Source organism: Phyllobates terribilis, unplaced genomic scaffold, assembly GCF_046119375.1.
Source record: "Phyllobates terribilis strain yellow unplaced genomic scaffold, ASM4611937v1 Scaffold_7__3_contigs__length_470593459, whole genome shotgun sequence".
Lineage (NCBI taxonomy): Eukaryota > Metazoa > Chordata > Amphibia > Anura > Dendrobatidae > Phyllobates > Phyllobates terribilis.
In genome coordinates, this window is record NW_027362767.1 from 268,138,938 (window position 1) to 268,151,331 (window position 12,394).

A 12,394-nucleotide genomic window follows, 5' to 3' on the forward strand; every position below is an offset into this window, starting at 1 on the left:
TCCTACAGCAATGTAAAGCCTAGAGAGCTCAGCATTCGGTCAGGGTTCACTGCACTGATCCTGGCCTCAGGCTAATCAGTGAGACAAAGCATGAGGGTAGGGAGTATATAGACAGATCCTTATCTCGCTGCAGAGCAGGAGGTGAACGCTGTCCTACAGATTTACTGTATGTCAGCCCTGATGTTTCCAAGGAGGTGATGTATGCAATCAGCAGAATACTGGATCCTATACGGCACAAAGCCCGGCCAGATGCTGCATGTAACGATGCCCGGCTGGTAGAAATAATAGGATTCTGGGATCTGACATTACCAATATGGTAGAATAGTGGAACAAGGAGGCTGCGGTATAGAGGCCAGAGAAACTAATTATATTTCTGTCCACAGGGGGGCAGTATTCCATCAGTAATAGTATTCTTATCCAGAGGGGGGAAGTATTGCATCAGTAATAGTATTCTTGTCCAGAGGGGGGTGGTATTGTAACAGCTGTTCTCTTGTCGGGATCCTGCGCACAGGGCAGCATTACAGCCAGAGTAGAGCCCTGCGATCCGCCTCTTTTCCGCTGGAAGGTCCTGCACCTCTTCTGATTTGTAGTCTTGGAGAGACACAGACATCAGACCGGGTCTACAAATGCCCTTGTGGGCTGGCAGGAGGAGGTTTGCGTTGTTCCAGCCCAGCACACAGAAAATACTGATGTGTCCGTTAGAGCAGGGTCCTGCAAGTGATTTTGATCATCTCTGATTCCTATTAGGGTATGTGCCCACGTAGCGTTTTACAAGCGTAAATGCTACGGAATTTCCGCAGGGTAAACGCTTGTGAAACACTTGTTAATCCGTCCCCCATGGTCCCCAATGAGAATCCGCAATTTCAATGCCCATGCTGCGGATTTTTCCGCAGCGTTTATGCTGCGCTCAAAAATCCGCAGCATGTCCATTAATTTTGCGGACACGCATGCAGAATTGCCTTGTCAATGCAATAAAAAACGCAAGGCAATTCCGCATGTCCCAAACGTACGAAAAACGCTTGCCAAATTCTGCATGCGTTTTTCCGGGAGAGGACATGCGGAAATGAAGCAGAAATTTTCTGCTTCATTTCTGCAACGTGGGCACATAGCCTTACTGTAATCCTATTTTCTCTACACCCTTCACTCTGTTTAAATTTAAAGCACCACTCCAGCATTTTTTTTCAGCACTGGAGTGGCACATTAAGGCCACGGCCCCACTATCAGTATTCGGTCAGTATTTTTTCTCAGGAGTGGGAGCCAAAACCAGGAGTGGGTGATAAATGCAGAATTGGTGACTTGTTTCTATTATACCTTTGCTTTGATTGTTCCTCACCTGGTTTTGTCTCCCACTCCTGAGAAAAAATACCCACCAAATACTGATAGTGGGGCCGTGGCCTAAATCTAAGCCCCCTGCCCTCGGTCATATACTCACCCTCTGGTGTCTTTTCAGTGCCCCTGCGCCATCTTGTGAGCGCAGCTTCTGACGGGCCAGAAATCAGAAGTTACGGCACAAGCTCTCAATACTAATATATGAGGGCCAGAACGGGGCTCTCAGACTTGTATTGAAAAGTGACCTCCGCGCCACTCCATGAAACACTGGAGCTGCCAACAGGTCACTTTTCACCGGAGACCGACGGGAGCGACGCTGGAAAATTATGGCGGCGGCAGGTGAGTATCAGACAGGGGGAAGGGAATTACGGTTAAAGCACCACTCCAGCGGTGCAATAAAAAAAAAAAAAAAAAACACACTGAAGTGGTGCTATAAAGGGGTTCTTCAGCCTCACACTTTTTTGATTCTAAACCACTTACAATAGGGCAAAACAAGAAGCAATATTATCTCAGCAATCCAACATTGCTTTCATCAGACCGGTCACCTCTGCAAGCACAGAGCTGGGGGGCCCAGAAAGCATGAGAACAGAAGCGGCGGGGGTCAGGAAGGAGAGCATGTCTTCTTTTATCATTTTACACCAATTTGAAAGTGTAAGTGACCCAGAGGACCCCTGTAATAACAGGAAGGAAGTTGGATTAAGAAAATATAGAATATCAAATGTTACTATGAACGGTATATAAAGTATTAATACATAGTATTAATCAGCAATACTGCAATTGTAAAATGCCTCAGCTGCCCGCAACCACCACGGGGGTGAAGGAGGATGGGGTGGGGGTTTGCCTATAGAGTATACCGTCCAGAGTAACCTGATGGGCATCCTATCACTCTCCTAATGGGCATAAGCCCTTGGTACACATAAACCAGGACAACTCCAAAAACAAAACTATTTATTGAAGGACTGGGTGGGATGGGGGGGGACGCATAAAACATTAAGTATCAAATGACCAAGGCAAATTAGAGGACAGTGCCCGTCACTCGCTGTGGGTGGAGAAGATCCCAGAAGCAAAACCAGAAAGTAAAATATGCCTCCTCTTCTGCGCCCACCTCCCTCAGCTCCTCCAGCCTCCCCCGAATGCCGACGAAGACCTGCGAGACAGTGAACACGGGGGTGAGAGGAGCAAACACGACCGGCCAGAAACGTTGATCCACGGCTCCAGCGGTAAGCCCTGCACAGGCAGACTGCTATAGGGGGGTGTCTGGCACAGCTGCTGCACACCTCACTCTATGGGCAGGGGCTCCATCTTCATAAGTCTGGGAATACTTACTGGTTTGTGGCACCAAATGAGAAACCTGCAAAGAAAAAAGACAGCGGTTACCATCAGCCCGTGAGAAATGGCACGGAAAGACTTCTGCGCCAGTGTGATGGACGACGTACCTCCGCCACTTCCAGGAGCAGCTCCACTGTTGCCTGGACCAAATGCAAAGCCGGTACTCTGTGCACCAAAGCCAGGGCTCTGCTGGGACAGCGCACCAAAGGACGGGGCACTCTGGTTGGCCAAGCTGCCAAATGTGGTGGTGGCACCAACGCTGCTACCAAATCTGTAGATGGCGAGGAGAGGGAAAGTCAGTACTACAGCTGCTGAAACAAATCATCTGTCGTCACCGGAGGAGTCACCATACTGTACGGAGAAGCCCTGAAAGGGCCATTTGTGACACATAATTGCAGTAACCTCAGAGGATTTGACTATTTTGGGACTTAAAAAACAAAACAAAAAAGTCATTTTTCCAGAATTATGTTTTGCGACCTGTAATCTTACATAGGATTGCAGATAAACCAACACTATGTATCACAATACACTGTGTGATGTAACATAGAATTGCAGGTGGAACTAGCGCTACACCCCCATAACAACGCGGTATGTATAGTGTGACATAGGACTGCAGGTAGAACTGGCGCTATACCCCCATAATAATGCATTGTGTAGTGTTACATAGGACTCCAGGTAAAACTGGTGCTACACCTGCATAATAATGCGTTGCGTAGTGTTATATAGGACTGCAGATAGAACTGGCGCTAAGCCTCCATAATAATGCTTTGTGTATAGTGTTACATAGGACTGCAGGTGGAACTAGCACTACACCCGCATAACGCGTTATGTGTAGTGTTAAGCAGGACTGCAGGTAGAACTGGCGCCACACCCCTATAATAATGCATTTTGTGTAGTGTTTCATAGGACTGCAGGTAGAACTGATGCTACACCCCCCCCAATAATACGGTGTTACATAGGGCTGCCAGGGCTCTTAGAGGAGGCAGTACACATTTGCACAGGACTACAGTTTGGGGCAGACGTATTTACAGCATTAATGAATGGAGAAATAGAGAAAATCCTTTCTTACCCGAATCCTCCGGTGCTGGCGGCCGCTGTACCTTCACCGAACACTTTGCCACTAGTCGAGCCCAGAGGGCTAGTAAAGCCTGGGGCTGTGCCGAATGTTGGCGCCCCTCCAAAACCAGGGGATCCCCCAAAGGTTGGAGGGCTGCCGAACACCGGAGCAGCGCCGAACCCACCTGAGCAAAACGGGGGCAAGAAAGAAAAAAAAAAAAAAAAAAAAAAGAGGGAGAAGGGAGAGACAAGGGAATAACATCACATGCAAGGTAATGGCAGGCAAAGACGGTCAGCAGGTACACGAGCACAGCACAGGGTGCGGTACACACATCATACATGACCCCAGCGAACGGAGACACAAGCAGCCCCTGAATATCACAGATGGGGGGGCCGATACACCACAGGGAATGGGCAGCCATATGTATGGGATGATGGGTAGATGACAGCCCCCATGTACGAGGGATGGATGGAGACTTCTGTTCTCTTATTGGGGGGTGACTCGGCACATCATATTGCTCAGGACCACCACAACTTTACAATATTTCATGGAGATGGTTGTATTCAGTGACAGTCATGATGGCCATTGATGGGGGAAGGGGTCACCGAAACTCCCACCAATGCAGCTTTTATCACAGAGATACATCTTCAAAACACCCAATCCAGTCCATAGGAATTATGGTCACACCCCCCACAAAAAAGAAAGGAAGCCGCCATATTAATATTACACACAGTGCACAGCTTTTAGTAATTCACAGGAATCCCAACAAAAGGTGAATGGAGCATATGACTGAGGAAGCAATACACAGAATGCAACAGTCACATGACAAGTGGGACCCCTTCCCACAAAAGAGAAGAATCCCCCATAGAGAGCCCCTCATGGATGCCCCGTTATAGGCAACAGGCAGGGCTGACATGGTCCATCTCCCAGCGGATCCTCTCCATAGAGATTTAAGGCAACGTCCATGATCTGTGGCAAAGCACAATTTCATAGTTGCCGAGACGTTCACCACTGCCCATAATCGGTGGCAGAGCGCAACAATGCCACCCCGAGGCACGGACCCCCATCATGGAGCAGCCGTACAAATCCGGAGTGCTGGAGCCAGCAGCATGGACTGGAGTATTCACCTCCAAGGCATCTGCCTCCCCCTAGTATAGCACCTACAGACTCTCCAGCCTAAAACTGTGCACAAGGGTGAGCGAGGAGGGGGATGCAGCTGCAGTACCCATCCCTCATTGTGCATTGTACAGCATAATGTGAGGGGGGGTGGCAGGAGGCTCCGAGCACATAGCAGAGGGACTCAAATTCTGCCAATAATCACCAAATGTAAGGATGTAGTCAGTGGATGATAAGCGCCTGTGATGTTTGGCAGTGGCGCGGATTTTCACCCCCTGTGAAGGGCTTGTGTGAGTCACGTGTACTGTTAGGCGGTACACTATATAACAACCATGAAGCTGCCATTACCCGTTTTGCTAGGACTGGTAAACCCGAATCCCTGGCTGGCCACGCTTCCTCCGCCGCTGAACGTTCCTGAAGCCTTTTGCTCTAAGAAGGTTGACGTGCCTCCAAAGCCAAACGCCTTGGCCCCACTGTTACCAAACAGGCTGCTGGTGTCTGCGAGATGGAGGGAACCACACACACAGGAAGAGTTCAGAGCAGGGTTCACACAGTTACACTTATGAAAGGTGGGACTTTAGGGCCGATACTCACTTGGTGGACCTGAGGAACCGAATGCTGCAGCCGAGGAACCAAAAGGATTCTTGTTAGCCGCTTCCTGGCTTGGTTTGCCTCCAAGACCACTGAAGAAGCCTCCGCTGCCGCTACCACTGTTGCTTGCACCAAACAGACCCCCAGAGGTCGCAGACTGCTAGAAAACAGAAGAGACATGTAACCCTTCCAGACTCTCAGCTCCATGTTATGGATATGGGCATGTGGCTTTCGTGGCTACTGTCGGGCATATATGTACATGCAGTATTTCTCCTGATCTTGATGGATGCCGGGGAACATATCTACAGCATGGCAAATTGTCTGTACAGAAGATAGCAGCACATACCATAGACAGCACAAAACTAGCCATTCTTTTGGCCTCCATCTGGTAAATTGGGTCCTATGGAAATTACCGTACTAGGAGCATCGTGTCACGTTGGGAGGGCGCTGGTCCCACAGCACAAACGTCATAAAAGAGAGGGTAGGTTCCCTGTGTGGGTCTAAGAGGATAGCACTCTTGAACTGGGGGATTTGGGATTTACATCTGACTGGCCGCCAAGTCACACTACAATTTTGCAGCCCCCAAAGATGGAGGACAGGCGCTGAGAATTTAGGATTTGGCTGCACTGGTTTCATAAAGAAAAAATATTTGTACCTGCCCGAAGACACTTGAGCCGGTGTTCTGGGGCTGGCCAAATACAGGTCCAGAAGAACTTGGCGGAAATCCTGGTGAAAAAAAATCCACAAATCAGTGTTAACCGAGATGCACAGAAAGAAGGACGATTGTAATAAATGCCAACCTGCACCGAAGCCGAACACTGAAGATGATGTGGTGGTTGTAGCCGAGGAGCTTGCATTGCCGAAGGCCGGTGTAACCGGACCGAAAGTGGAGGCATTTTGTCCAAATGCCTGAGGGGCATTCTGTGCAAAGAGGCCTCCTCCGGTGGTGGGGACACCGCTATTGCTGGATGGCGGTATAAAGGAGAATGTACTTGCGTTGCTAGTGTTTGCTGTGCTCCCAAATAGCCCACCGCCGCTGTTATTAGCCGCAGCAGTGGAGGCAGGAGTCTGGCCAAAGATTGACTGTGCCACAAAGCTCTGTGGTTTGAAGGAAAAGTTGTCAGCGGAGCCAGAAGATCCTTTCCAGAAAGATCCCGTCTGACCAAACGGGCCCTGTCCAAAGCCCCCAGCTCCTTCTGTAGCCCGAAATCCTGAAGCACCAAAAGTAGCAGCAGATCCGGATGTACTGGTGGAGCCGCTACTCTGTTGCCCAAAGATAACCGAACCTGAACTCGCTGCCTGGGTCTGACCAAACACCGATGAAGCTGCTGCTGAAGACAACGCTGCCGGCGGCTGGACAAAAGCAGACCCCGGAGTGGTGGATCCTCCACCGGTGGTGACTTGTGAGCCGGAGGGTCCGGTAGCAGCTGCCGCTACCAAACCTGGAGTCTGAGAGGATAAACTTGTGATTGCAGGAGATGCTACAGGGCTTAGCAATGCTGGTGCGGACGTGGTGGCGGCGTTTTGCCCCAGGTTTATGTTGGCTGTAAAAGTGGATATAGGAGCAGTCAATGTCTTGGATTCTGCAGCAGGTGAAGCGTCTGTAGAGATGGCAGCCGGGGGTACGGACACTGTGCTGCCTACTACTGGGCCAGGTACCGGCTCTCTTCTCCCTTCACCTGGCTGAACCAAAAGTGCTTGTAACTGTGTAGACGCGGCAGAGTCAGGAATGGACTTTTCTGACACCGTTTGCTGTTTATCATCCGATCCAAATAAGCCAGGAGCTACGGCGGGGGTAGCTGCCGAAGTTACAGGAGGCAAGAAACCAAACCCTGCCGAAGCTTGAACAGCTGAAGATGCCCCTCCAGCTGGAGGAGCTGATCCTGGCGTGAAAGAGAAGCCCAACTTGGCTGCTGGGTTAAACATCCCAGCTAATGCCGGGGAATTAAATACTAGGGGTGAAGACGTGGTGGGGGCTGAGGCTGGATCTCCAGGCTTGGAAGAACCGAGTAAGGAGCCGACATCTTGTGCTTTAGTTTGCGCTGCTGATGGGGCAGCCTTGGATGCCTCCTCGGCTTGGCCAACTCTCAGTCCAGAGAAGCTTCCTAGAGTCTCTCCACTTGAAAATCCAGCAGGACCCATGACTGGGGGGGCAGACATGCTGGCTGGTACCTGGGGTGCAGCCGGCTTTGCATTAGTGGAGGAATCAGCCATTTCAGAAGCTGGCGGCATGACAGACACGAAGGAAACCGAAGCGTCAGGTGGAGAGCCAAACTGCGGCTTCATTCCTCCCCCACTCATGAAGTTTGCAGGCTGGGCCGGATCCTTAGCTGAAATAATAAAGACAAGGAATGACTATCCCAGAGATAACATACAGGACCTGGTAATACCCCGGACACAGACTTACAAAGGAGAGGAGCTGTTGGTGCGGCAGCGTGTGTCTGAGCTGCGGCTGGTTTACCAGTACCGCCGGAGTCAGCGGAGGATGATGAAGATGACGGCGGTATGAAAAAGATACAAGGGGGAGACATTTCAGATCCAGAGGAAAATGGGGCCTTGTTCACGGGACCGGACATAAAACTCGGGGGCTGCTGACAATCCTTCCCTGAAATCAAAGGAAAGAAAAAGGTCTGAGCTGTAATTATCCATCAGCACCCAGGGAGGGAAATGCAGCTAGATCCAGACAGAGATGGCCGGGGTCCGACTGCCGTAACCCCCGATATCTACTGGCTTTCTCTGGGCAGCCACACGGCCCGTGGCTTCAGGTGGCCCGCGGCCGGCCCTTCAGGTGCTAACCAAGGGCAATAGTGGCCACAAACCATTTCTGGAAGATTTGCCAATAAAACGCTTGTTACACTGTATCTGTGCCGGCAAGAGACGTCACACTAATGACCAACACTTGTACGGCTGCTGTGGACTTTTCTTTTTCACCCAGAGACAACGTAACAAACCTTCAATTGTGTGAGCAGGACGAAGGATGAATGGATACAACAATGAAGGTTTCTAATTCAACAAAAGCTAGAAGAGATCTGAAAAATGTTGGGGAATTGAATCTCAGCCTATTACTGAGCTGCAGAAAGCTGGAGGGTTACCTGGGCCGAGGCTTCCAAAAGACGATGAGGCAGCCGTCGTTGGGGAAGGGCCCGGAGTGAAGACGCTAGAAGGAAACAGAGCACAAGACACACAGTACTCATCGGGCAACACAAGTCTCACCAAAGCCAAGCTCCCCTATACAAGGGCCTGCGCTGCCTGCAGAGCGGACCGTCCCTGACCGGCAGCGACAGACAATCATCACAGATCTTTACTGACAAGGGGGCTCAAGTGTCCCTACTAGAGGGTATAAAGCCAAATACACTAACCCGACAGAAGAAAACGGGAACGCTTTGCTGCCAGAGGGACCGACTGCCAGGCTGGAGGGTGAAGAGACGGTGGGCCCTGCAACACACAAGAGTCCAAGTCAGCTCACTGCACATGGTGGACATTCTGCAGAGCATCACATCATCACTCTGACATTACTATAAAGGGGTGTGTAGAATATGCAACCACCCAAAAATGGCTTCACAACATATGAAGACGCGAAAACAGCATCGATTAAGAAAAAAAATAAAAATTCTGTCTTTTGTATACAGCTTCTGTGCAGAGGACGTACTCCACGAGGGAAAGAGAGACCCGCGGCTACAGGATCAGACTACAGAGGGCTTGTATGTAGTCTGTAACCATGGAGACACATGGCTCTGCTCAGGAGGCGTACGCTGTAGAAACAAAGCATCAAACTAGAAGGACCTTTACCTGTCCCCTTGCTGGGCACCAACACTGGCGTGGGCTGAGGAGTGCTGGACGGGGCAGGGGTTGAAGTAGGTTTCAACCCTCCGGCGGGAGGAACCTGGGAGGAAGACAGGAAGGGGTTAAAACAGAGGCTATAATAGGATCCACCAAATCCTACTGATGGTCGGTGCGCCAATAAATAAAATGTATGTATGTATGTATGTATGTATGTATGTATGTATGTATGTATGTATGTATGTATGTATGTATGTATGTATGTATGTATATAATATATATATATATATAAAAAAACAACCCGTACTCCCCTCCACCATAATTGTTTTTTCCCCCCTCCATTTCACTACATTATAAAGTAAAATGAATGACGTCACTCAAAACTACAACTTGTCCGGCAAAAAAAGAAGCCTCATACGTTTATCTTAGATGAATGGGAGGAAAAAGGAAATTGCAAAAATATAACTGGCCATGGCAGGCATGAGTTAAGGGCATCATATTTTACAATGCCCCCCCCCAGTGGTGGCTGCAAAGAGACACAATTTTCAGAGGGACGTTCAGGGTTCGGTACCTGTTTAGCCTGAGCTGCGGCCGCTTTGTTCATTGCTTGGTTATTCGAATGGGCCGCTGTCTGCAGCGTAGTGGGCCTAAAAGGGTTAAACAAGAGATAAGGAAGCAAGAGATGTGCGGAGTCGTTTCAGTGGCGGCCAGTAATATCGGGAGGCCATAATGGCCGCTGTTACTCACATCATCACTAACTGAATGCTCGGTCCGGGTCCGTTTCCCTTCAGCTCTTTCACATTCACAACTTTGGGTACGGTTTGTAAGGTGGATTCAGTGAGTGCGACTGCGGGGAGGCAAAGCGATATATTCAGCGGGCCGCCCCCAGGCTACATGCAGCGGGCCGCCCCCAGGCTACAAGCAGCGGGCCGCCCCCAGGCTACAAGCAGCGGGCCGCCCCCAGGCTACATGCAGCGGGCCGCCCCCAGGCTACATGCAGCGGGCCGCCCCCAGGCTACATGCAGCGGGCCGCCCCCAGGCTACATGCAGCGGGCCGCCCCCAGGCTACATGCAGCGGGCCGCCCCCAGGCTACATGCAGCGGGCCGCCCCCAGGCTACATGCAGCGGGCCGCCCCCAGGCTACATGCAGCGGGCCGCCCCCAGGCTACATGCAGCGGGCCGCCCCCAGGCTACATGCAGCGGGCCGCCCCCAGGCTACATGCAGCGGGCCGCCCCCAGGCTACATGCAGCGGGCCGCCCCCAGGCTACATGCAGCGGGCCGCCCCCAGGCTACATGCAGCGGGCCGCCCCCAGGCTACATGCAGCGGGCCGCCCCCAGGCTACAAGCAGCGGGCCGCCCCCAGGCTACAAGCAGCGGGCCGCCCCCAGGCTACAAGCAGCGGGCCGCCCCCAGGCTACAAGCAGCGGGCCGCCCCCAGGCTACAAGCAGCGGGCCGCCCCCAGGCTACATGTGAGCACTCGTACAGAGGGTTCAGGTTACCTGGTGCCAGGTTGGTTATCTGCTGCCTCCTCAGCGCGGCAGCAGCGGCTGCTTCTTTTGCGGACACAGTTGGGGCTCCATGTTTGACGGTCTTTGTGGCCAACATGGTGCTGTCAGCCCCCGGCGGGATTACCCTCATTGCCGGCATGGACACTGCCGCTGGAGAAAGGATTGAGAGATTGCATTAATTTCCAGACTGCATCATTCACAGGCCAGAATTCAGTAGAGACTCACGGGTGCTAGTGATGGGTCCAGGGCTCGGCTGAACCTTCCCAAATGGAGGAGCTGGGGTCCCAAAACCTGGCTGCATGGACGCGGTGCGGGTCACAGGCGCATGGCGCACGGCTCGGACAGAGGACGGCTCCAGTGGTGGAGTCTCCTGTCTAATGGGAACTTCAGACAGTCGCCCCTGACACTCTGCAGCCTCCGACAGGGAAGACGAAGAGCTGACGTCGTCCAGGTCTTCTATGTAACTGGGAATCAGGAACGATGACCGGGAGAGGCCAGCTAAAATACAGACGAGCCACATCACTCAATGGGAGCATCATGAAGGGGGGAGGATTACAGCAAAGACGTCGTTAAAAAGTACAGAAAGAAGCATTTACACTCCAGTGCCCACTACAGTGGGTGACATTACTTCATCAGTGATCTTGTGACTGAGGTAGGACGAGACATCATCACTAGTGATGCGCGAAAGTTTTCGGATAAGGGGTTATCCGAGCACGCTTGAGTCCTAACCAAGTATCTTCAGCGTGCTTGGAAAATATGTTCATGTTGCTGCGGCTATAAGATTAACGGCTGTTAGACAGCTGCACCTCATGCAGGGATTGCCTGTTCGTCAGACAATCCCTTCATGTCTCGCGGCCATCTAACGGCCACGAATCATGCAGCCGCAGCAACACAAACATGTTTTCCGAGCACGCCGAAGATACTTGGTTAGGAGTCGAGCGTGCTCGGATAACCCCTTATCCGAAAACGTATGCGCATCACCAATCACCACTTCTGGTCCTGGCGGAGATCACCGGAGGGGGAGGCACAGAGATGGAGTAGCGACATTTCTTTATTTTAAAAGGGACTCCATAAGAGACTCCATCTGTACCTGGGGCCAGAGATCTTACAGGAGGGGTCTTTCGCTTGGTGAGGAAATTTCTTAGCTGATTCTGCTTCACAGGTGACAGCTTGGCTGCAAAACAGTAAAATAGGGAAATATATAAAAAAACAAAGCCAGAAAAGCCCCAATTTAAGTAGGGGTAGCGATCCCACAGTCACAACTCCCATTAAAAGTGATGACTGGAGAGCGGTCGGTGCAGTTACTTCAAAAACTATAAGACACCGACACATCCTCCTACTTCGGCAACTTGCCCCATCAGTTCCTCTCCTCTGGGAGCCGCCACATCACTGGTGGACATTTATATCAGCGTACATGGCACTGACAGACGAGACTCGGTCTCTCCATAGTGCTCCGCCCTCAGGGAACCATTACAGCACTGAAGGAGCAGCTTCGGGGCCATTTTGCACTTACGTGGAAGCTTTGGGGCTTGTTTGATTGTGGCATCTATAGTTGTCTTTGACAGTGTATCCCGGAGACTTTCTACCTCCACATCATTGCTAGAAAGAAAAGCAGCAACATGACAATTTTTCTGAGTTTGCGGCTGGCAGACACTGAAGGTGGTAACCCCAGAGCAGTCCCG

At 51.4% G+C, this 12,394-nt stretch overlaps 1 protein-coding gene across 3 annotated transcripts in view; it reads right to left on the reverse strand.

Moving 5' to 3' along the window:
- Positions 1-2,260: 2,260 nt before the first annotated feature.
- Positions 2,261-12,394, reverse strand: part of NUP214 (nucleoporin 214) — a 35,629-nt gene continuing 25,495 nt past the window's right edge. Inside the window, exons 20-37 of one of the 3 annotated variants that reach the window (XM_073640707.1) lie at positions 12,226-12,311; positions 11,803-11,886; positions 10,938-11,210; positions 10,704-10,862; positions 9,950-10,049; positions 9,774-9,849; positions 9,212-9,305; positions 8,782-8,857; positions 8,515-8,579; positions 7,830-8,027; positions 6,223-7,752; positions 6,078-6,148; positions 5,426-5,579; positions 5,180-5,329; positions 3,728-3,899; positions 2,766-2,929; positions 2,656-2,680; positions 2,261-2,476 (exon numbers count right to left, since the gene is read on the reverse strand). In XM_073640707.1, the coding sequence (XP_073496808.1) occupies positions 2,440-2,476; positions 2,656-2,680; positions 2,766-2,929; positions 3,728-3,899; positions 5,180-5,329; positions 5,426-5,579; positions 6,078-6,148; positions 6,223-7,752; positions 7,830-8,027; positions 8,515-8,579; positions 8,782-8,857; positions 9,212-9,305; positions 9,774-9,849; positions 9,950-10,049; positions 10,704-10,862; positions 10,938-11,210; positions 11,803-11,886; positions 12,226-12,311 (3,514 nt within the window). In that variant the 3' untranslated portion in view covers positions 2,261-2,439. Of the gene's footprint in view, positions 2,477-2,655; positions 2,681-2,765; positions 2,930-3,727; positions 3,900-5,179; positions 5,330-5,425; positions 5,583-6,077; positions 6,149-6,222; positions 7,753-7,829; positions 8,028-8,514; positions 8,580-8,781; positions 8,858-9,211; positions 9,306-9,773; positions 9,850-9,949; positions 10,050-10,703; positions 10,863-10,937; positions 11,211-11,802; positions 11,887-12,225; positions 12,312-12,394 lie in introns of all 3 variants that reach the window. The other 2 variants (XM_073640705.1, XM_073640708.1) reach the window with 2 other exon arrangements.